The sequence below is a fragment of the Desmodus rotundus genome, chromosome 1 (genome assembly GCF_022682495.2).
Source record: "Desmodus rotundus isolate HL8 chromosome 1, HLdesRot8A.1, whole genome shotgun sequence".
NCBI classification, from domain to species: Eukaryota; Metazoa; Chordata; class Mammalia; order Chiroptera; family Phyllostomidae; genus Desmodus; species Desmodus rotundus.
Window position 1 is genome coordinate 17,472,908 of NC_071387.1, and position 24,709 is coordinate 17,497,616.

General features: G+C 48.9%; 2 protein-coding genes across 2 annotated transcripts; both read left to right on the forward strand.

Annotated features, from left to right (window-relative positions):
- Nucleotides 1-2,934, forward strand: POLE3 (DNA polymerase epsilon 3, accessory subunit). The gene is made up of 4 exons (XM_024562455.4): nt 1-477; nt 579-664; nt 1,002-1,120; nt 1,406-2,934. The coding sequence occupies exons 1-4, from the start codon at nt 412-414 to the stop codon at nt 1,576-1,578; spliced, it is 444 nt and encodes a 147-aa protein (XP_024418223.1). The 5' UTR covers nt 1-411; the 3' UTR covers nt 1,579-2,934.
- Nucleotides 2,935-6,884: 3,950 nt separating this feature from the next.
- On the forward strand, nt 6,885-24,309 carry ALAD (aminolevulinate dehydratase). The gene is made up of 12 exons (XM_024562148.3): nt 6,885-7,033; nt 12,760-12,945; nt 13,916-13,966; nt 14,442-14,538; nt 16,647-16,782; nt 16,900-16,983; nt 17,084-17,172; nt 17,463-17,518; nt 17,606-17,693; nt 17,776-17,862; nt 18,191-18,320; nt 19,172-24,309. The coding sequence occupies exons 2-12, from the start codon at nt 12,815-12,817 to the stop codon at nt 19,228-19,230; spliced, it is 1,008 nt and encodes a 335-aa protein (XP_024417916.2). The 5' UTR covers nt 6,885-7,033; nt 12,760-12,814; the 3' UTR covers nt 19,231-24,309.
- The last annotated feature ends 400 nt before the right edge of the window (nt 24,310-24,709 follow it).

The window sequence follows — 24,709 nt, forward strand, 5'->3', positions numbered from 1 at the left end:
GCGCCAGGCTGCGCCGTCGCCCAGCAGCAGCGCACAGCACTATGGGGAAGAAACGGAAGCCCCAGTGAGCCCAACTTATTTTGGTGAAGAACCACCAGACACGCTGGTGGCGTTTGGTACGGAAGACCGACGAGCTTGGGAAGGGACACCGGGAGTCGGTGGGACCGGACGGAACCCCAGGCGAGCCGAAACCATAGTGCCGTGGAACGTTCGGCTGCCCCGGCAACTAGAAGCGGAGGCGGGGCTAGTGGCGTAGGGAGTCTATACCGCGCGGAGCAGTATGGGACACAGTGGGCAACGTGGGCTGTGACGGAAGCCTCGTTGGGTCAGACCGTGGCGACGCGGGAAGTCCAGACGCTGTGGCTATCTGAAGAGGAGGCCTGAGGCGGAGGTGCAGTCCTGGTGGCGGCAATGGCGGAGAGGCCAGAGGACCTAAACCTGCCCAACGCTGTCATCACTAGGATCATCAAGGAGGCGGTAAGCAGCTAGACTGACAGATGGGCCCGGGCGGACGGGCGGGCAGGGGCGGGAAGCGGGACCTGGGCCGGCGGCTTTGCTCACCCCCGCCCTTCTCACAGCTCCCGGACGGTGTCAACATTTCCAAGGAGGCCCGGAGCGCCATCTCTCGTGCCGCCAGCGTCTTCGTGCTGTATGCCACATCCTGGTAGGCGGCGGGCACAGCTAGCCAGAGCTTAACAGGGTCTGTGGCGTAAGGGAGGCGCAAAGAGACCCCTGGGTCGGAGCCCACAAACCCCAGTAACTGCGTCCTGCCTCCTGGAGGGAGGTTCAGTCCTCACCCGATTTTTGCAAGTTCTGAAGCAAGTGGAACAAAACAACTTTGCTTGAACCCTTTTGGGGGGTGGGGGGAGTTACCAAGTCACAGCACTCCGTGCATCTAACACGTGGGCTTTCCCATTGCACCTGCGGGTGCTCCTTTTTCCACCCACACCATAGGCAGCAGGAGAGGATCTGACAGCCCTTAATCTTTCCTCTTGTTTCAGTGCCAACAACTTCGCGATGAAAGGGAAACGCAAGACGCTGAATGCCAGCGATGTGCTCTCGGCCATGGAGGAAATGGAGTTCCAGCGATTTGTTACCCCCTTAAAAGAAGCTCTGGAAGGTAACGAGCCTTCTATTTTCTCAGCCAAGAAGGTGCTCATCCTATGTGACCTGCTCACCTGGTCCTAAAGGGACCCAAGTCTTTCTCAGCTTGGGTCCCTTTAAGCCCAAGAAGCAAGTATTGGATGTGACTCAGAAACAGTGCAGTTAGCAGTGCCGTCTGAGGTCTGTTTTGTAATACTGGGCAGGTTCTTTTTCCTCCTGGGCCACAGGTACACTGTGAAGTTAGCTGCCGCTGCGGGCTTGGTTCAGCCCTGCCTCCTAACCCCCTCCTTCCTCCTTTCAGCATACAGGAGGGAGCAGAAAGGCAAAAAGGAAGCTTCCGAACAAAAGAAGAAGGACAAAGACAGAAAAACAGACTCAGAAGAGCAAGACAAGAGTAGGGATGAGGACAATGACGAAGAGGAGGAACGGTTGGAAGAAGAAGAGCAGAATGAGGAGGAGGAAGTGGACAACTGAATAGGGTGAGGAGACTGTGGCTTCTGGAAGGCACCCCTCGGAAATGTGGTGATGTTTACATGAAGCGGTTTCCTACTGGGCAGAGCAGCCTTAGGCATAAGAGCCTGAGGAGATGGAGATGAAAACTGGCTAGAAATATGAAAACCAGCGCTTCCCAAACTCAGAGCCTCTGAGCAGCAGAATCCTGTTTTGCTTAATCAGTCTGAAGGTTATGACTTTTGGCAAGAGGGATTCCGAACTGATAATCAACTTGATCTTGTTTACTTACCTATATGATTAGGCAGTTTTTGATTCCCAGTTCCCTTCCACCTCCACCAAAAATAATAACTTCTATGCCACCTGCTGTGTCCCAAATCACAGGAGGCAGTCAAGGCTCAGGAAAAACTGGGACTTAGATCATGGACAGCCTGTTTGTACCGTGTTTGGCAATGCTAGCTTATTACAAGTGGTGGAAATGACATAGTTTCAAGAAACTCCTAAAAGGCTGTGGGAGAACAATGAAATCTGTGGTCTCTCCACTTGACAGTGACATTTCCTTCTGGTTTGTACCGACCGGCTTGGCTTGGGACCCTTCTAGATTGCCTGTAGGCATTTGACCTGTTGGGGTGGCTGCGCTCTGGGCACACAGGCTTTTAAATCCTCAGCGCAGAGCAGAATTAGTCAAGCAAGTGTGCCAATGTCTTCCTCTTACAAAAGAGATAGTTTAGTCTTGATGCACCTCACTGCCTGTCACTGTGCAGCTTTAGAGTCTGTTGTCACCTCCTGGAAGGTATAAAATACCAGGCCTTCTCTTCCTGTAGTCCTTTTCCAGCCTTGTGACTGCGGCTTTCATTCTTCCAATTCATGGCAAGTTCCAAACTTCATTTCTTCTAGACACAACTTTCTCCTGTGCTTCCCACTTCCTGCCTCTCGTCTGCTCCCCATCCCCACTCTCTCCTTGTCCCACTCTGCCAGTGCAGGAACTTTGATGACCTACTCTATATCCCAAAGTGCAGGTTCCTCTGCTTTCTTCGTTCTAATCTCATGTCTTTTAAAAATGATTTTTGTAAACTTCTGTGAACCTTAAGGGAAATCTGATGGTGCTCAGGAACTTAATCCACCCCCTTCCCTGCCCCAACCATCCCCTTCAACTGCTTCTAAAGTACCTCTGTGGACCTTTCTTAGGTTTTCTCCCCTCTCTTTCATTTAGTGCTCCAAGCACTTTTTTGTTTGTCTCTAAGGCTGTTGACAGGTAGTGAAGTGTAGTTTGACACTGTTAATTGTTAAATTAATACAGTGAAAAATTTGTTGATAATGAGTGAAGAATGTTGAGAAAATTATAGTGCTTTGTACAAATAAAGAACATTATTGTTACAAGTAATGACTCCTGTTTCATCCTGCTTGCTTGTGGTATGCTTTGGGGGAACATCTGATCATGCCCTATATAGTTTTGGGGCTATGGACGGGGCCCCCACCTTTGTAAAAATGGGATCCTGCAACTCCTTGGGTGACCAGCAGGTGCTGCTCGTTCACAGGCAAGGGAGCTGCTCTTCAGCCACCACAAGAGCTTTCCTTGGTTCTGCTGGACACCCCATATTCGAGATGCTTAACAACTCCAAACATTGTTGAGTTCCTGCTCTGTGTCTGGCACTGTGTTCCCTATTCTGCACAGTTTTCTCAAATCATGACTTTATGAACAACATTTCACGAAGATACAACTCCCAACAGTCATTAGATCAGTGGGTTTTTTCCCTTCTCCAGAGCAGAAATACGGCTTCTGGGCCCTGAGTAGTGTGGCTCAGTGGGTTGGGCATCATCCTGTAAAGTGAAAGGTCACCGGTTCAATTCCTAGTCAGGGCACATACCTAGGTTGCAGGGCTGGTCCCCAGTTGGGGAGCATGTGAGAGGCAACTGATCGATGTTTTTCTCCCTCCTTTCCCCTCCCTCTAAAAATAGACAAATAATACCTTCTTTTAGAAATACTGTTTCTGAATTCCCATGAGCATGACTTGGCTAAGCCTTCAGATCCCATCTGGACTCCTGTGGCTTCCTTTGAGCTCAGTTTCCTGCCTCATCTCCGCTTCCCCTAGCTTTCCCTTTGTACTGCTTGCCAAGTGGATCTTCCTGGAACATGGCTGCTGCAGACCCTTGCCGTTTCCTATTAAATCAAATCCATACATCAAATCAAATCCACTGTTATTCAAAGCCTGCTTACAGAGGGCTCACCATACCATCTATTCTAATCTGCTTCTACTCCAACATAAGGCTCTATTCAAGAATGAACTCCCACATGGCTTTAGTATTTACCCAACCTTACCTAAGAAAAGTCATGTTTCCCGACAATGGGGACTATGACTTAAGAGTACAGAATTTAAGAACTGGGAAGAATATTCGAGGTTATCCATCAGTTTTTCTCACCTCTCTTATTCCTGTAGTGGTATCTGGGTTTTGAAGATTCCTTACTAGGCTAAGGTCATGTTTCTCATTTTTTTAACCACAGCCCTTCATACCTAGAGATTCTGATCTGGATTTGGAGGGTGAAACAGTTACATTCTCACTCATGCAAAATTACTTTCGCAGCCTAACCTATTTTTACTGATGGAACACAGGCTCATCGGGGAGAAGTGGGTTGCTCAAGATCTTACCATTAACTTACAAAAGTGAGATCCTGTTAAAGTGGCCCACAGCCGCCTTTTTTTTAACTTTTTATTTTTGAACTTTTTTATTTTTTATTTTATACTTACAGAAAAGTTGCAGAGTACAGACAGTTCCCATATAACTGTCACCCAGCTTCCCCTCCTGTTAACATCTTATATAACCATGGTGCATTTGTCAGAACTCATCAAAAACTATCAATTAATTTGGCCAAACCATTTGTATTTCATCAGTCTTTCCACTAACTTCCTTCTTCTGTTCAGGATCCAAAGCAAAATACCGCATTGTACTTGGTGAACCAATTTTCCTTTTTAATGGAGATGGAGTTCACAGAACATAAAATTAACCATTTAAAAATTTGCAATTCAGTGGCGTTTAGCCTAATGCAGTGTTGCACAATCACTTCTATCTAATTCTAACACATTTTCGTCACCCCAAAATCAAACTCCATACTGGTCAAGCAGTTCCTCCCCATGTTTCCCACCACCCAGCCCCTGGCAACCACTAATCTCCATTTCTTTTACGCTCCTCAGCATTTAGCACAATGCCATGCACCTACCTGGGAGGCACAATAGTTCAGTGGGGTTATGAGGTTTTTCTTTTGGGGGTGGGGCCAGGGTTTCATTATACATACTAAAAGGTGCATATGCATTTAGAGATGGATGAATTTTCACAAACTAAACACATCCATATAATTCACAATCAGATCAATAAACAACATGACCAGCACCCTAAAAAAGCCCCTCTGGTCTCCCAAGTCATTCCCTGTCTCCCCAGTGGTAATCGCTCTCCTGACTTCCAACAGCACAGATTAATTTTGCCATAGTTTGTATCAATATCAATGAAATTGTACAGTATGTACTCTTGGGTCTGACTACTTCTGTTCTGTTCTATGTTTATTCATATTGTTGCATTTGTAATACTTTTTTATGAGTCAGAGTGAAAGATTAAGGTAAAGATAGAGGGTGGGGCTGAGAACAGGTCTTCCAGTTAAGAGTGAAACATGGGAAAAATAGCTTACATCAAACAGCAACATTTTAAAATTTCCCACTCTGGGCTTTTAGAGGTAGATGGTCCTAATTATTTTTTAGTTGTGAGACAGGTATTATCAAAGAAATGTTGGGTGGGAGATCTAAATTGGGAGGGGGGATGAAGAACAATTATCCCTATGAGTTGAAGTAGCATGTTTAGCAGGCATTGCAGAGTAAACCCAGTGTGAGGTGGGACAAATTACGTAATCTCCCTGGTGATTGTTTTCCCAATTTGTAAAATTAGGTAAGTGAAAAATTAGGTAAGTGAATGTAAAGTACATGGTACTGCCCCTGACTCTTTAATGCACAAAAATCATTACTTCCTGTCAACTAGGTTCAAATGAATCAGGCTTTGCTAAAATTAAAATAGCAAAATTTCATTGAAGTGTCTATGTTTGCAAACCTGAAACTAGGCAATACCCAGAATATTCTGAAAGAGAAAGAAGTTTAAGAGTTTTTATAGTAAAAAGTACATTTTTGAGAAGAGTCAGTCCTGCATTCTTAGCCTTTGAATTGATCTGAGGTTGTGATCTTTCAGGTGTGCAGTGGTCTGGTTCATTAACTGCATTGGACAAATGGTTATCTTTGGAGTTCATCTACATCCAGGCATGGATGCACAACCGAAAAGTTTAAATTCCCAGGCTAGTTAACGCAAGAATAGAATCGTTTCCTTATGCCTCAACCTACTTGGTTTTAATAATTTAGCAGCTTGACCATAGTGACTCCATTTTATTTCTTCATTCTTCTCCTCCTTTCTATCACCTTCCTTATCTGAATACAGATCAGAACTCTAGTAGTTGGGAAATAAGCGGTGTCATATTTCCTTAGCATTAAGCCTCTCTACCTCTTTAACTTGCAATACAAAGAAGGTATAAAACAGGTTTGGGTTACAGATTTTGAGAAGCAAAAGCTTAGAATAAAAGTAGTACAATCAACTGGCTTCCTCCACAGTTCAATGTTAACTTTTCAATAATCCCCGATTCACCTGTATAAAAGAATTCCTTTGTTAGGGTTTTGATCCCGACCCCCACTTCACTCACCCAATCCTACCAATTGACCCAAGCCCCAAAAGCCTCACTAGATTCCCCCCAGCTCTTCTCAGACTGTCCCAAACCACTCCTCCTCGCCCCCACCAAGACCTGCGGTCAGATGTACTCACTAGACAGGTCTAATGCCTACAGTGTCCATGGCATTCAAATCACATCTCCCAGACATGGCACAGAGTAGACCCTCAGCAATTACGCTGGACTAAATTTTCTCTTAAAAGTTGGAAGGCAGCCTGGTGCTGAGCTCGGTCCGTAAAAATGAACTTAGTAATTGTGTTAGACATTACAGTGTTGTTTTAATGTCCTGGCATCCTATTATTCTTTCAACGAATAATTAGCGCCAAGAATGCTCTAAGTCTGGGAGGGGAGGACTGTAAAGTGACTTTCGGTGCCGGTGCCGGAACCAGTGCCGGAACCGAGGCAGGTTCACTCCAAGGGACCCGTGGTTCCTCTCAAGGGCGCTCAGGCCTTCCCCTGCCACTGCGCTGGCTGGCTAGCGGGAGAGGGCGGGCTCGCCAGCCCTTCCGCGCACCCGATTGGCCAGGCCTTGAGCCTCCTGTGCCCCGTGAGAGTCAGGGGCTGGAGCCGATCAGCCCACCGGCAAAGTGTCCCCTGGGGGTGTTGGGGCGGAGTGTGAGGAGGAGCGTTGCTTCCGGGAAGCAGCTCCGCCCCCAGTGTGCTGGGGACGCTAGAGTGCTCGATAGCTGTGGCCGTGGCGGGAGTGTAGATCGCAGCTCTTGGGAGGTAGGTAAGGGGGGCCAGACTTGGGGGGGGGGGTGTACTCGGAGGTGGGGGTCTGTGGCATCAAGAGTCCCATGTCCCCAGACCCATATTGTGCTGTGCGCCTAAAGCACTGGCAGCGCACCAGGGACCATCCTGTGGGGAAGGTATTTTTGCTCTGAGAGGTAGACTGTCGTGCTGCAGCCAGGTTGGGGTCTCCGCCGGGCCGCAGCCCTTGAGGGCCTCTGTCCGGGCCCGCCTCTCCTCTCTGGGGATTACTCCCTCGGACAGCGGTGCTGCTGGAGCGGTGCAGAGCCCGAGGTACCATCGCCTATGAGGGAGGGAGGTGGAAATAATAGCCGTTTTATGCCACGCTTGTACGTACGTTACATGCATTGAACCATTCAGTCTTTACAACAGCCCATTGAGGGCGGTTCAAGTCCTCGTTTACCAGATGAGGAAACAAGTCACACAGCTGGAAAGTGACAACTAGTATATGAACCCATGTGTGCCGACTCCAAAATCCACACAACTGTCATGCTGCCAGCTGCAGCCAGGTTGAGAGCCGCCGGTCGGCTCCTTTCCCCCACCTGCTTCACCCAGAGCTCCCCACCGCTCTGCCGTGGGCTCAGCAGTCTGCACTTGCGTATGAAGGGGTAAGCTGGGCACTGAAACCTGGGCTGCGGGAGACCTGGATTCTAGCCCTAGAACTGTCACTGACCCCCTGTGTGATCTTGGGCCTGTGTCTGTCCTTTGAGCCCAGTTTCACCATCATTTCAATGATGTAACCTGGCAAATTATCCTGATAGCTCCTCGTAGCTGAGCCCAGAGGAAACTGGGCTCTTCAAAGCTCTAGGTCAAGGCCCAGGTCTCATTCTTGTTTTTAATTCCTGTATGTAGCCCTGGGACAGGCCCAGAGTGGATATTCAGGAAATGTGAGTTGCATAAACAAATCCGTCCCTTTTCAGAACTGCCTAACAGCTGCTGTCCTGGGCCCCTCTGGGGCTTTGGACTTTTCAGCCCTGACCACCTTCTACCTAGCCAGCCCTCCTGACTATCTCCTCCCGGGCTAGTGGCGGAGCCTGCCAGAGCTGGCAGCAGCTCCCACCCTCCGTGCCAAGACCACAGCCTCTGGAATCCTCAGCTGAGTACAACATGGGGGGTCCAGACCCTGTAGCTCTTCCTCAGCCCCTCCTGGTGGGGGCTCTGAGGGCCCGACTTAGCTTACTCCCAGGTTGGGGAACTTGCCTGCTAACAAAGGCAACACCTTCACAATCAGTCTGAAAAGCTGCTTATCCCTCAATGTCCCCTCTTCCGTGAAACCTTCCTTGACTCCCAGAAAACACAGGTCCCTCCCACAGCAACTGGGCCATCCCGCTACTGTAACATGTGTGTGGTGATTATTTCTCCTCCGTCACATAAGCTACTCCAAGGCAGGGACTTCCCCCAGACCCCCCACCTCGGATGTCTTGGAAGACCCTGTAGCACACACAGGTTTGAGTGAAAGTTCTCCCTCTGGGTGTAGTGCAGGAGGCAAAGCAATGAGGGCATGCCGAGAGATCTAGTTCCAGCTCAGTTCTATTTCTAATATAAAAGTAGCTACATGTTTCCTGTGTAGCTAGGTACATACCTCTTCTCTATCTCCAATCTCTGCAGCTTTGCCAGTTTGATAGTTTAGCTCCCATTTCATATATTACAAAATGAAGAATCAGAAAAGCCAGCAACCTTTCAGAGTCACGCATAGAGCACAGACCAGACCTGGGGCTCTTTGACCTTGAATTGCAGTTTTTTTCTGGAAGGCAGGTCTACTGACTTCTAGCTAAGCCAGCCTGTTCTAATGTGGCTGAGCATGGTCCTGGGTCTCAGAGTGACTTGCTGTTGACTTCAGTGAGGTGTCATGGGATTTAAGCTGTGGCTTGCAGGCTCGCTTGATTTGGAAAAGTGCCCTCCTCCCCAGTGTATGAAAATTTCCCAATCTTTTAGGGACTTTTTGCAAAGCCCAGGCACAGCTTTGGCTCTGCAAACAGAGATGCAGATCTGATGCTCAGAGGTGTTTTTCTACTCCACAGATACTGATTCAGCATCAGTTGTGACAGAGTGACCATGTGTTGTGTAGGTAATGGAGCTGGACCAAAAGCCAGGAGACCCCATGGTCAAACCCAGCTCTGTGCCCGACTCACTGTGCGGTGTCAGACAAGTCCTGTTGCCTCTGTGCACCCAATTTTCCACATCAGCATGTAAGAGTTAACAGGATCGGTGATTTTTCAACTCCATTGTTTTTATTACTGACACCCATTTCTCATATCAAAGCTCTGAACCCTAAACTTTAAAAAAAAGAACAGCTTAAAGTGAGGCTTCCTCCTCACTACTGTCGCCCTCCTCCCTTGTGCCCCAACCCCAAGCTCCAGTCTCCTGGGGTGAAACTTGGACTGCAGAGCTCCTAGGCAGCCCTGCCCTGTTGTTTCTGATAAACAGAAGGCATTCACTGCCCCCCACCTCCGCCTTCTAAAGTAGAAGCAAGGTTAAGAAGCCAGTGGAATGCAGCTTTGGATTCCAGAAGCCAGGAGCCTGTTTACAAAGGTTGCTATCTCAGAAGTAGATCAGAGACATGCTTAGACCCAGCTTCCAAATCTGACATTGAGCAAGTCACTTAACCTTTCTGAACCTCCATTCCCTTATCACTAAAAGTTAGAATGATTCTCTGCAATTAAATGAGATGATGTATACAGTATATATAAAATGCCTAGACCAGCACCTAACATACGCTCAGTATATTTTTCTCCTATTTCCTACATCTCTCCAGCCACCAAAGCGAAGATAGTGAGGCAGAGAGGTGCCTACTGAATCAAGTGTGTGTACCAGCACTAGTGGATAAAACCCTGCACTCATTATCAGAACAGACTCAAATTCTGGCTCGCTTACTAACCAGCTGTGTACTCTTGGGCAAGTGACTTACGCTCTCTGAGCTAGGCAAATCCATGGCAGACCTCAGAGCAAAATCTTGCACAAAATGGGCACTCAGGACTTTGTAACTACTGAATGATTGCTTGTTTGGGGGTTGGAACAACTTTGGGGAGGCCCAGCTTGCTCCTGTATCAGATGATGTGGCTGGCTCAAGGGGTGGGGTGGTAGGGTGGGTCCCTGTGTGGCTTCTGATAATCCTGACCCTAATGGGCTGGAGGATCGGATAAAACGGGGCCTGGGAGACTGTGGGGAGAAGGCATCTTCAGTGTACTAAAGGATTCCCCAGGCCCAGGGAGTGTGTAACCTTGGATAAGCCCCTGCCTTGAGGTCCCACTCATGCAGGGAGAGATGGATGGCTCTTGGCTCTTTTTTTCCCCGCCCCCCTACTTGGCTACTGAGTGTTCCCCCAGGCATCTTGTCCAAAGGTGGAGTGGGGGTACATTGACCACCAATCTGTGCTGTCTAGAAGCAGGCAAGTTTATTGAATAGGACAGAGTTTATTATAGGGTAGTTTACTTACAGGAAGATTGGGTCATGGCAGAAGAGACGAGCCAGCGGTGTGTGCAGATCCGCCTCCACTGCTCGACAGTGCTTTGGTAGACATTTTATAGGGCAGCTGAACTACTAGCGGTTGACAAGGCAAAGGGACAAAAAGTACAGTAAGCCAGGAACCACACCTCCTGGTAGTCTTATGATGGATAATCGCTTAGAATTAATGTCAACACCTAGTTTGATATTAATTTCGGTTGCTGTACCATTCTGGCCATTTACTCATAGGAATCTATATGGTTACAGTAGGTAAGCTTACAGGACACAGCTAATCATTAACTTTGAGGCTTTGGTGCTGGCTGAGACTAGTTAGGTCAGAGTTCTCAGCATGGAAAAACAAAAGCATGGATACAAAGATGGGGTCAGTTTTGTTCACCTTAACATCTGTACACACCTCCAAAAGGAAGTGTCTAAAATGGAGCTCTCTACCTTCTCTCCTAGCTCTGCTCCCTGCTACCCTCTCCCTTCCTTGTCCCTGTCTCCACTGCCCTCCCGGTCAGGCAAGCTCAGAACGTTCACCCCAAGAGACGGCCTCTTGACTGCCTTATGATGGCCCTTCTTTCTCTGCCCCTCTGACCCCATAGCCTCTGTGCTCCTCTGCTTCCAATCTGCTATGTTTGGCCAGTAAGAATTTTCTTCTTACAGCTAGGCTCTGACCAGGCGAATCCCTCCACCCCGGTCAGAAACCTTCCCTGTCCTGGATCTGGCCCCCTCTCACCCCCTCCCTTCCATACACACATGGCTCAATGGCCTCCTAGGTCCTGAGAACAGTCCATAGCCCCCCACCCCCACCCCACTCCTTCCCCACCTTTACTCCTTTCTTCCCTTCCTGAGGGAATGTTCTCCCCTTTCCCTCTGACTAGCTGAACCCACTTATCCTGCAAAACCAAGTTCAAGTCCTCATCTTCTTTCAACAAGCTTCTTCTGGCCTCCAAATTCACATTGAAACTCATAGTTCTTTCAAGGTGGGCTCCATCTCTCCGAGATGCCCTGCCTTCCAGGACTATAGTGCCAACTCAATGAGAAATCATATGTGCAAGTGCCCAGCATGGCCTGGCACATAGTAGGTGCTCAAGAAACAAATGATTACACCCCAGGCATTAATTGTCTGGTATTCCATGTAATTAAATATTTACTATGTGGCAAAGTATATGAAGAAGGCAAAAAATGAACTCACTGTGGACCCTGCCCTGCAAAAGTTCTTTCTATTGGGACAAGATAAGATAGACCCACAGAGACCTGTTATTTAAGAGAGTGTGATCTGGGCAAGAAAAGAAACTTTAGTGGGAGAAGGATGGAGGGAGTGCCTGGCGGAGAACCCAGTAGGGTTTGGGGCTGAAGCTGTGGAGAGAGCACAAGCCTTCTAGATAAAGGGAACAGGGTGAGCAGAGCCAGAAGCTGGCCAAGTGTGGCTTGTGCGTGGGGAGCAGCCAGAGGCTCTAGGGCTGGAAGAGATGGTATCATTGGGTGCTCTACAGGGTGTGTGTCTGTCTGTCAGGCACAGAGCTATTTAATCCTCTTCATGTGACCTGCCTGACCAGAAGTCCATGTACCAAGGGGTTAACTGTGCTTTTCTCTAGAGATAGAATTACAAGAGATTTTTTTTTCTCTTTTGGCTTATCTAAAATTTCTGCCAAGCACATGGACATTTTTCATGGAATAAACAAAGTATAAATGTTGGCTAGATAAGTGCTTCTCACACTAGCTTCCAATCCAGCTGAGATTGATCATTTGATAACACAAAATAAAAATGAATTACTAGAAAAAATGTTATTTAAAAAGAAAAAGAGCCTTGGCTGGTGTGGTTCAGTGGACTGAGTGCCAGACTACGAACCAAAGGATCACCGGTTCGATTCCCAGTCAGGGCACATGCCTGGGTTGTGGGCCAGGTCCCCAGTAAGGGGCGCTCAAGAGGCAACCACACATTGATGTTTCTCTATCTCTCTCCCTCCCTTCCCCTCTTTAAAAATAAACAAATAAAATCTTTAAAAAATACAAAAAGAGAGGCCATAAAAATATGAGTACAGATTTTATATTATCAGGTTGAGATTGCTATGAAAGTTTAAGGCCTACTTTTATTTCTTTACTAATCGTATAGACCAGCAGGGATTGGTGAACCACACTCAGAGGAACACAGGTGGGAGAGCAGGAGAGGCAGGAACCCGGGAGAGCCTGCCTGGATCCTCCCTCCCTGGGTACAGGGACCATATCTCATGTTCTCCCATTCCCCCACATAGCTGAGCATCCGGCAGATATCCCAGGAGCCCTCACTTCCAACCAGCTGGCTGCCCCATGCCCTCACTGTTTACCATGCAGCCCCAGTCTGTTCTGCACAGCGGCTACTTCCACCCACTGCTTCGGACCTGGCAGACAGCCGCCACCACCCTCACTGCCTCCAACCTCATCTACCCCATCTTTGTCACGTGAGTGCCCAGAATGAGCCCAGTCTCTGACCCGCAGGGTGTGTGTGTGAACTGAGCAGGCATCTGTTGTGTGTGGTAGAGTGAGCTGTCAGCGTGGAGCTCAAGGTATTGGAAGTCACCTACTGGGTTAAGGACAGCTGTCTTAGGAACAAAATAAACCTTGGCAAGAACCCAATCTTCCCATTTGGAAAATAAGAATAACCCTCACCTGCCAGCCTGAGCTTTGGAATAAGTCAGAAGCTGAGAAGGTAGTCTGTAGACTATAAAGTGCTACATTCATGTAACAGGTGGCAGTCATGATTATTAAAAATAGCAACAGCTGACATTTATTGAGTACTTGCTGTGTACCAGGTACTATGCTAAGCATCTACATCTGTTATCTTTCAGTCCTGACAGCATCCGTATGAGGAAGGTGTGGATACCGTCCCCTAGATTGTCATCTCCATGACGGCAGGGATTCTTGTCTGTTTTCTTCACTGTTACACTGCCAGAGCCCAGAACAGTACCTGGCATATAATAAGTGCTCAATAAGTATTTGTTGTATGTATGAATGAATGAATGAATGAATGAGTGAGTGAGAGAGTGAACCCACCTAGGATACAGATGAAGGGCCTGAGGCTCAAAGGCGTGGTACAACTTGGCCAAGGTCACCCAGTCAGTAAGTGACTCTGATAGCAAGAGAGGACCTTCTGACTTTAGAGTCCAAGTTCTTAACTACTTGACTGCTTCCTAGGATTACTTATCTTTCAGTACAGTTGCTCTTGTTGTCACTGTCATTCTTGTTGTTCCTATTATTATTTCAGGCCCTGGGCTTGGCCAGGCAGGGGAACCAGACACTGGACCCTATCCCCCTCCCACCATCTCCATTTCCATATTCCTTCCCAGCTCCCCACCCGTCCCCCTCAGTCACCCTCTCCCCCACCGGCCCTCCCCACAGCTTCCAGTCCATAGCCCATCCCCACTCTTGCAGGGATGTTCCTGATGATGTACAGCCTATCGCCAGCCTTCCAGGAATGGCCAGGTAGGAGACATGGTGGGGAGATGAAGGGAGAGATTTTACAGGTGGAGGTGCCAGGAAGCAGAAGCAGACCCAGGAGGTAGAAGATCCAGAGAGTCTGACATCAGCTCAATAGAGAGAACGATTTTGTCAGGGTCACAGTTGTTCCCCAACAGAAGAGGCAGCCTCGTACAGTGATGGGCTACCCTTCACCAGAGGTGCCATAGCAGAGTCTGGGAGAGGAGAGCTTAACTTCAAATGGGAGTTCAAGAAAAGAGTCTTGGAGGGACCCCACCGTTGAATGTCATAGCTCTGCCACTTGGGGCCTCGCCTTTCCCATCTGTTTGGTGGGAACATTTCTGCCCCTCCCTGTACTGTGGGGCGTGAGCCCTCCTGGTACCAGGTGCACCTTGGCTCTGAACAGAGGCAGTGTGGCAGGGTGGGGAGGACCATTTCCCAGGACCTGCCTCACTTCAGCCCCTCCTGCACCCCCATGCAGGTATGGTGTGAACCGGCTAGAAGAGATGCTAAGGCCCCTGATAGAAGAGGGCCTGCGCTGTGTCCTGGTCTTTGGTGTCCCCAGCAGAGTTCCCAAGGTGAGGAATCAGAGGGGAGGGGAAGGGGAGGTTCGGTGAGGGTGAGCCGAGGTTCCACACTGACCACACCTTCAGTCCCACCTTGTGCCGGCCCTGGGGCCGCAGGTGAATGGACATGGTCCCTGTTATTAAGACAGCACCCATCGAGGGTCAAGAAGCTAAACAGGGCTATGACACCCTGACTGGATGTGTCAAGTCTCCTCTGCAAAATGGGGACAGTCCTCACTGTGCCTCCTTGTCCAGGGGCTCGGCTGGTGATACAAGGAGAGGGACAGGGCCGCACTCTGTGAGGGCCATTGTGTCTTTCTTTTTTAAGTATATTTTATTGATTATGCTATTACAGCTGTCCCAATTCTCCCCCCTTATGCCCCCTCTGCCCTGCATGCCCCACCCTCCAGCCTTTTACCCGCTTAGTTCATATCCATGGATTGTACATATAAGTTCTTTGACTTCTCTGTTTCCTATACTGTTCTTACCCTCCTTCTGTCTATTTTGTACCTACCATTATGCTTATTCCCTGTACCTTCCCCCCAATTCATCCCCCCCCCCCACTGAAAACCCTCCCTGTAATGTCCATTTCTCTGATTGTGTTCCTGTTCTAGTTGTTTGCTTAGTTTTTGTTTTGTTTTGTTTTGTTTTTAGGTTCATTTGTTGATAGTTGTGAGTTTGTTGTCATTTTACTGTTCACAGTTTTTTATCTTCTTCTATTTCTTAGATAAGTCCCTTTAACATTTCACATAGTAAGGGCTTGGTGATGATCCTTTAACTTGACCTTATCTGGGAAGCACTTTACCTGCCCTTCCATTCTACATGGTAGCTTTGCTGCATAGAGTCATCTTGGATGTAGGTCCTTGCCTTTCATGACTTGGAATACTTCTTTCCAGCCCCTTCTTGCCTGTAAGGTTTCTTTGGAGAAATCAGCTGAAAGTCTTATGGGAACTCCTTTGTAGGTAACTGTCTCCTTTTCTCTTGCTGCTTCTAAGATTCTCTCCTTATCTTTAATCTTGGGTAGCTTAACGATAATATGCCTTGGTTTGTTCCTCTTTGGTTCCAACTTCTTTGGGACTCTCTGGGTTTCCTGGACTTTCTGGAAGTCTATTTCCTTCACCAGATTGGGGAAGTTTTCCTTCATTATGTTTTCAAATAAGTTTTCAATTTCTTGCTCTTCCTCTTTTCCTCCTGGCACCCCTGTGATTTGGATGTTGGAATATTTATACTGGTCCCAGAGGTTCCTAAGCCTCTCCTCATTTTTTTTTTTTAATTCTTGTTTCTTCATTCCGTTTCAGTTGGATGATTATTTCTTCCTTTTGTTCCAGATTGTTGATTTGAGTCCCAGTTACCTTCCCTTCACTGTTGGTTCTCTGTATATTTTCCTCTCTTTCACTTTGGGTATCCTTCATTTTTTCCTTCATTTTGTGACCAAGCTCAATTCGTTCTGTGAGCATCCTGATTACCAGTGTTTTGAATTCCACATCAGATAGGTTGGCTATCTCCTCATCGCTTTAGCTCTTTTTCTGGAATTTTGATCTGTTCTTTCATTTGGGCCATATTTCTGTCTCAGTGCACCCGTTATGTTGTAGGGGGGCGGGGCCTTAGGTGTTTGCCAGGGCGAAGCAACCCTCCTTGCTGCGCTGTGGCGCTCTCTGTGTGGGGGAGGGAACAATGCAGCTCTCTTGCTCATCTCTAGCCCCACTTTCCAACGAACTCTGTCCTCTGTTGTGTGAAACTGGGCGTTTCTCCCACCGCGGCAACCCCCTTGGTAGCTTACAGCTAGCTTGAGTCTTTAGTTTCCCATTCAGCCAGCCCTGCCTCGCTTGCGGAGTCCTCTGCCTTGCTGCAGGTCCTCTCCACCAGCCCGGTTGCCCATCCCAGTCCCTCCTACTGGTCTGGTGAATGTTTCTTTAACTCCTTGGTTGTCAGAGTTCCATGCAGTTTGATTTTCTGGCACTTCTGGTTGTTTATTGATTTTAGATTGGTTGTTATCTTCCTTTTGGTTGTGCGAGGAAGCGAAGGGTTTCTACCTCCGCCTCCATCTTGGCCAGAACTCCGTTGTGCCTGTTGAAGGCTTCATGTGACAGGCACACTGCTTCGTCCTTCCCTGCTACTAGGATGAGCGGGGCTCTGCAGCTGACTCCGAGGACTCCCCGGCTGTGGAGGCGGTCCGTCTGTTGCGCAAGACCTTCCCCAGCCTCCTGGTGGCCTGTGACGTATGCCTGTGCCCCTACACCTCCCACGGTCACTGCGGTGAGTTTCCCCCTCCACCAGCCCTGCTGCCAGCTGCGTTGCCACTGCCCACCTCTCCCCACAGTGGGGTAGACCAGGGTCTAAGATGCCCCTCAAACCTGGCTGTCTGACCTGCAGGGCTTCTGAGCAAGAATGGGATTTTCCAGGCCGAGGAGAGCCGCCAGCGGCTGGCAGAGGTGGCTCTGGCCTATGCCAAGGCAGGTGAGTGAGCCACCAGCAGGGATGAGGCCCTCTGGGTCAGGGAGGTGACAGAGTAGACAGGAGGATCCCAGAGTTCTGAAGTCCACCCTCTGTCCCTCAGGATGTCAGGTGGTAGCCCCTTCGGACATGATGGATGGACGCGTGGAAGCCATCAAGAAGGCTCTGATGGCACATGGACTTGGCAACAGGGTAGGGGCAGGGAGTGCGGGGAGGGGTTTGGGGAGGTGTGGAGAGAGCCTGTGGCTGGACCAGCCCTGTCCCCACATCTGCCAAGAGTCACAGAACTGAAGACAGCACTGGACAAGGCCTTTGGGATCTGTCTCAACCTCTGCACCTGAGATGGGCAAATCAAGGCCCAGAGCTCTGGCGGGACTAGAACACAGGCACCCTGCTTCCCAGCCTGGGTCCCTTTCCTGCCATATAACCCTGGAACATCTGGAAAGGGCTGACTGAGCCTTAACTACCATTGTCTCCCACAGGTGTCAGTGATGAGCTATAGTGCCAAATTTGCTTCCTGTTTCTATGGACCTTTCCGGTGAGTGGGAGCGGCCGGGGGTCTGCTGTTAAATCCCTGACCCGTTAACCTAAAGCTGGAGCCCACCCTGATGCCTCTGCTTCCCAGGGACGCGGCTCAGTCAAGCCCAGCTTTTGGAGACCGCCGCTGCTACCAGCTGCCTCCTGGAGCCCGAGGCCTGGCCCTTCGAGCAGTGGTGAGTAACCGGACCTTATGCCCCAGCCAACCTGTCCCCTCTTCCCTCACCTCCTGGGCACTGCCCATACCTCATCCCTCAGGACCGGGATGTACGGGAAGGAGCCGACTTGCTCATGGTGAAGCCGGGAATGCCCTACCTGGACATTGTGCGGGAGGTGAAGGACAAGGTGAGCACCAAGCAGTGACAAGGGGGCTCAGAGAGATGGGAGAATGTGTCCACAGGCTCTGGGACCTTCGACTGAAGGACTGCAGAATCTCAGAGTTGGAAGCAGTCTGCCCCTGTACAGGGACTGTCCCCTCCCTGCCCCTACCCAGGAACCACCAGTGGGCGGGAGTCTTTGAACAGCTTTTCTTAACAGTTTAACAAGGGGCCCGGCAGCCGGCGGCCGTGACTCAGGGCATGGGGTACGAGATGGTCAAGAGATGGGCAGGGAACAAGGGACACTCCCAGAGGCACACCCACCGTGCGCTTCTACCTAATGCTGCTCTCTGCAGCACCCTGAGCTCCCTCTCGCCGTGTACCACGTGTCTGGAGAGTTTGCTATGCTGTGGCACGGAGCCCAGGCTGGGGCGTTTGATCTCAAGGCTGCTGTCCTGGAGGTGATGACCGCCTTCCGCAGAGCAGGTAAGTGGAAGGGGTGGGATTTTTGACTTGTGCCGCACGGACTGATAGGCATTTTGCCCAGAGAGGTAGGTGAAGTGATGAAACAGCCTGGAAATACCAGTCATCTAACAGACACAGGCGGAGCGGAAGAGACGTGTAACTAGAACAGAACGTAGGATAGTTACTTTTTGCTTGTGAGCCCTTGGCGTAGCCACTTCTGTGAACCTCAGTGCCCTGTCTGTACTAGAGAGAAGATCCCTGGTGCATGGTTCTCATGTGGCTTAAATGAGATGATATGTGTAGTTGGCATATGCTTATTGCTCTATAAGTGAGAGCTGGTTTTGTTGGTACGGCACAGTGTGGGAAGGGAACTTACAGCTTATCTATTCCTCACTGTGTATTTCTTAAAAAAGATTTTATTTATTTATTTTTAGAGAGAGGGGAAGAGAGGGAGAAAGAGTCAAAGAAACATCAATGTGTGGGTGCCTCTCACACGTCCCCCACCGGGGGCCTGGCCCATAACCCAGGCATGTGCCCTGACTGGGAATCAAACTGGTGACCCTTTGGCTCACAGGCCAGCACTCAATCCACTGAGCCACACCAGCCAGGGCCCACTGTGCATTTTATACATTGGCAAACTGAGGCCCAAAAAGCGAAAATGACTGGTCCACAGTCACACAATGTACAGAGCTAGAGTTGACCAGAACGGGCCTCACGTTCATGTGTGTCACCCACCGACTGTGTCTCTTCATCGTAGCCTTCTCCCCACACTGGCCCTCATCTCCCAGGCAGTCAGGGTCAGAGTTGTTGCACAACAGAAGAGGCAGTTGATGCCCAGCCCCTCCCCTGCTCTCTGTTTCTCTCCCACAAAGGTGCCGACATCATCATCACCTACTACACACCTCAGCTATTGCAGTGGCTGAAGGAATGATGGAGAGAGTGTGCAAGACCCAAGAACTAGGACTTTACAAAGGTCCCAGGGCCTTGGAGAAGTGCAAACCAAAGTAAATGCTGCTTTTAGAACTGTGCCCTGTGCCCTCTTCCTGCTCACATGCTGGCAGGTGCCCAGCAGTTCCAGGGGGTTTCTGCCAGCATGCCAAATCTCACCACTTGCAGCCACGTCTCCATGGGCTCCCCACCCTCCCTGAGGAAGCTTCTCCACCCTCCTCAGGGTCAGCTCTGAAGCCACCTCTGCTGCTCTAGCTCCTTCCTCTGGCATGGCTTTGGCTAGAAAGCTCCCAGAAGTCATGGGCACAGGTTTGTGATGCTTGGGAGAGGGGTTTGGAGCATTAGGGGAAGAGGAAGGCAGTTGGATCGTTGGTCCTCAGAAGCTCTGGAAAACCCAAGGCCTCTGGCAGCATTGCTGGGTGCAGGGACTGAGGCCTCGATTGACCTGTCCGGGTTCAAAGTTGAGATTTGCTGTGATTCCACTGGAAGGTGATTCCCCCAGGCCAGTAGTTGCCAGGCTGCCTGAGATCTTCTGCTTTACCCTGAGCCATAAACCCAGAAAAGTTACTCTACCGAGCAGAAACATTACCTGGGGACTGCAATTCAGAAGCAAAGAGAGAGTTCCTGACTGTTGGAGATGCCACCATAGAAAAGGCTTTTTATTAAAGAGAGATATTTTTGAGAGTGTGTGCTCTGTCCCCAGGCATGTTGCTGGGTGCTGAGGATCTAGCGAGACAGACCTCAGCTTGTCTCTCTGCGTGGAAGCTATACAAAGAGAATGGGAGAGACAGACGACAGAAGAAAACAGACAAACAAAGCAGTCACAAAATCTAATAAGTGCTTTGAAGGAAATAAAGGGTCTCAGATGGAGAATGACAAATGGGGGGGACCTCCCTGAGGTCAAGGGAAGAGGAAGGGTCCTTATGGCACCAGAAGCCACGAGGATGACACCAAGTGTGCAAAGACCCTGCAGTGAGAGGCGCTCGGCAGCACTGCTGGGAGCAGGGTGTAAGGAGGGACAGGCGACAAGGCTGGAGGTTAGAAAGGCAGATCCCGCACCCTTTAGGAAGCTTGGGTTGTATCTTCCATCTGGTACAAAGACAACTAAAGGGTCTGAACCAGTTACGCATGGTCCTGTTCCCCCTGCACACTGTGGCTATGGGGAAAATGGAAGGGTGCCAGAAAGCCTGGTTAGAGGGCTACTGCTGACCCCAGGGAGCCATGGGGGTTGCCTGGACCACGGTGGTGACATTGGAGTGAGGAGGAAGCTTATGAATTCAGGAGATATTTTAGAGAAAGAATTAGCAGATTTTGCTGGTGCTAAAGTTGGGGGTTTGGGGGAGTGATGGGGGAGGCTTGTCAAGGTTGAGGCATTGGGAGGAATAAGGATGCCTTCCTGGGTTTCTGGCTTGAGCAACTGGATGGGTAGTTTGTTTTCTTCAGAGACTGACAGGACATAAGTTTTCCCCTCATGAAAGTTAGGGCCCAGCCAAGGAGGGACCTGTTTGCAAGTCCACCTGCCTGTCTGCAAAGTGACAGGGAATCCCAACTCCAGGCCCATAGTAAGCTCAATTTGGACTGTAAAGTTATACAACTCATTTAAAAAATCTGGAATTATAATCTCTCAGCAGCTTCTGTAGTCAGACCAGTCTGCCTCTTGGTAGTCTTCTCCAGAGCTGTGGCCGACTTAAGTGAAGACGTGATCTCAGCCTGCGGGGAGGTGGCCAGCCCAAATCAGGGCTTGAAGAAGCACAGAGCTGGGCCTCCCAGGGAGCCTGAGCCGGATCTACCAGCTAGGGGCTGACGCACTCATCAGGTGTGATGGCTCAGTGTCTGGGGGCTCAGACCAGACTGTAACCTTTGACCACTGCAGCTTCTTGGCTGCCTATCTCCTGGCCCCTGACCTCTGAGCTCATTTCTATTTAAAATGATTAGTGTGAAAAGGAAGGTTCTTCAAGACCATCTCAGACTCATCACTGACAATCGAATACAGGGCCTGGCTTTGTTCCAGGCACAGAAAGACAGTAGACAGACACTGCCCTTTCGGAAGAGATGGTCCTCAGGAAGCAAATGACTTTGTGTCTAAACCCCCTCCCCCAACACACACACACATGAGGGGTAACATTAACTGGAGTGAGTGTCCCTGAGAGCCAGGAGGCCTGTGTCACCAGTGATGTAGTACAGGCGCTGTCAAGGCCGTCACCAGGGCCTGATCAGCTTTGAAGGATCAGAAAATGCTTCCCTGAGGGACTGACATTTAAGCTAGACTGGAAGGATGAGCCACCAAGCTAAAATGTGCTTGAGGAAGAACATTCCAGGCAGAGGGGCTGGAAAGAGCTGGAAAACAAGGCTGGTGTGGCTCAATCACAGGGAAGAATGGAGAAACCTCCTCCCAATAAACGGTAGCAAAATTATGGATCTAACACATCACTATTCCTAGCTTCAGTAGTGGGGTGGACCAAGGGCCTCAGTTGCCTTCATTATGGTCTACATGAGTGGCGCCCTCTTGAGTCAGGACTTGTCGCCTGGGGCACCAGCCTTGTATCCCCTCCAGCCATCCCGTGTTGTCTACAAAGGCAGTAAAGGCCAGGCAGGCAGCTTGAGGGTTTTGGGTGGTCCTGGGGGAGTCTGGTTCCTCCACAGTCCCATCTCCTGGTGTGTACCCTGCTCTTGCTAGAAGTAATTTTATCCTTGGGCAGAGAATTCAGCCTCCACAGTTAGCATGGCACATTATTTTCAGGCTTCCAGGCGTCACAGCTGATTAGTGAGCACCAAGGGGCCTCTCTTCACAAGACATTTTCCTATTTCTTGCTCAGATGTGCCAGCTTGAACTGGAGCCCGTCTGTTTCTGATAGGACCTTCCCGCCCATCATAACCAATAGCCAGTCGTCCTCACTTTTTGCTTTTCCAAGATTCCTAAAACAACAACCTCACTGGTCAAATGGTTGTGGGTCCCACAAAGCAACAGGCATGTTAACCAGCCAATCAATTTATTACCAATTTTCCAACTAAAAAAAAGAAAAGAATCCTGCTGCTCCACACATTAGGGCCTGTGACGCAGCACCCCGTAATCTGTACTCTTCTGGGTACTCTTGGTTGCAAGCGACAGAAACTAAATTCAGTAGCAAAGAAGGAAATGATGGGCTTTCATAATGGATTGTAATAAGTCAGGAGTGGCTAAATACAGGGTCAGAGGCTCTCATGGAGACCTCTGTCCCTTCCTATCTCTGCCTCAGTGTGGCTTTATTCTCAGATGCTTTTTGCCACTTAACAGTAACATGATACTTAGATGTCCTTTAGACTTAGAATTCCAGAGAAAGATGTTTTTGGTCCCATCACTCAAATAGCAAATCTCTGAAGGACCGATTGGCCCTGCGCAGGTCCGATGGCCGGGCTCTTGGCTCAGTCACTGAAAACAAGGACATGGAGGTGTGACACCAGGTCTCCCCCATCACACAGGAGGCTGGTGAAGTCTCGGTGCTTTTGTACCAGTGGTCCCCTTTGCCTGGAAACGCTTCCCCCCAAAAGCTGTGTATGGCTGTCTCCTTGTTAAAATCTTAAGTGTCACTTCCTCAAGGCAACCTCTCCTGATACCCAATTTAAAGTCATTCCCCAGTCGCTCTATCAAATTCAGTGGATATAGCAAAAGCCAGAGTAACAACAGCTTAAGATGGACGATTTCTGAGCAGTCCAGAGCTGCGTCAGCTACGTGGAAGGGGAGGTCATGGCTCCCCCTCATCTGTCATCATCAACACATCTCCCCCTCTATCTCATGATCAAAGATGGTGGGTCCAGCTCCCACCACAGGTCCTCCTCAGCCAACAGGAAGAAGAGAAGGGCAGGTGGAGGGCACGGCCCTTCTTAATAAGGGCACAACCCAAAGGTGGCACACATCACTTCTGTGCACGTGCCCGTGTCTGAACTTAGTCATACGGCCACATGTACTAATGTATGTGAGGCTAGAAAATAGAGTTCAGTAGGGCAGCCAGGTGCTCAGCTTAAATTTGGGTTCAATTGCTATGCAGGAGGAAGAGAATGGATATTGGGGCAGATGACCATCCCCATCACATGGAGTTTCTTGTAATCACAGAAACAGCGGTCAGAATAGCAAAGCAAAGCGGTGCTTAGTGATGGAAGACAGACCCAGAGAGGGGACTTGTGGAAATGCACACAAGCCAGGGACAGAGTGATGCTGGGATTCAGGTCTCCTAACTCCAAGTCCCGGGCTCTTGGAGAAGAGGAACTGGTGAAGGCAATGCCAAGGGGTGGGGTAAGGGATTGATTTTAGAGGGAGTTTGGCTTTCTGTGTATTATCTTAGCTTCAACTTTACTTTTATATCATGTATGATATATATCTACCAAGGATTTGTGTAAATACATGAAACCTTGGCCAATACATATATGAAAAGGTATTATCTTCATTAGTCAACGGAGAAACTCAAATTAAAACCACAGTGAGATAGCACCATGCATCTGTCAGAATGCCTAAAACTGTTGAGAGTGCGGAGCCATTGGAACTCTCAGATATTTCCGGAGCAACCACTTCGGGAAACTGGCACCATCTGCTAAAGCTGAGCATATCCTTGTTGGCTAGTGATTTCACATCTAGGGATTTACCCAGCAGAAATGTGTACATGCGTTCACTGAAAGACGTATGTTCACTGAGAATGTTCATAGTAACACTTTCTAATATTTGTCGTAACCAAAAACTGGAGATAAGCCAAATGTCATCAACAGTAAAATGCAGTGTATTCATATAATGGAATGTTACAGGTATGAGAATGAATGACCTACACACAGCAACATGAATGAATGAATCTACAAATAAAATTTTGAGCAAAGAAGACTAAATAGTACATGCGGTATTATTCCATTTTCATACAGTTCAAAAATAAGTAAATATGCAATTAAGTTAGGATAGCCCTGGCTAGGTAGCTCAGTGGCTTAGAGCATCGTCTCAATATGCCAAGGTTACAGGTTCTATCCCTGGTCAGGGCACATACAAGAATCAACCAATGAATGTATAACTAAGTGGAACAACAAATCAATGTGTTGGTCTCTCTGTCTGTCTCAAAATCAATAAAAATAAAATAAAAAAGGGATAGTGGTTAGCCTTTGGGAGTGAAGAGGCAAGCAACTGGAAGAAGACGGAGGCTCCAGAGTTCTGGAAATGTTCTTTTTCTCGGTTTGGGTGCTGGTTGCACAGGTATGTTCAATATGGAAAAATGTGAGGACACTTACACATCTTTGCACCTTTCTGTATGTATGATATATTTTTAATAAAAGTTAACTTGAAAAAGTAAGTAGATGAAAATGTAAAAGCAAAAAGAGAGACGTGTCTGGTGCACCCAGCCTGGGTTTACTTAGTACAACACTTTCAGTGTGAGAGTCTCCGGAAAGAGCCTTCCTGCACTTGTTTTCTCAAAGAGAAATAACCAGCATCTGGCGTAGTGACATAACAA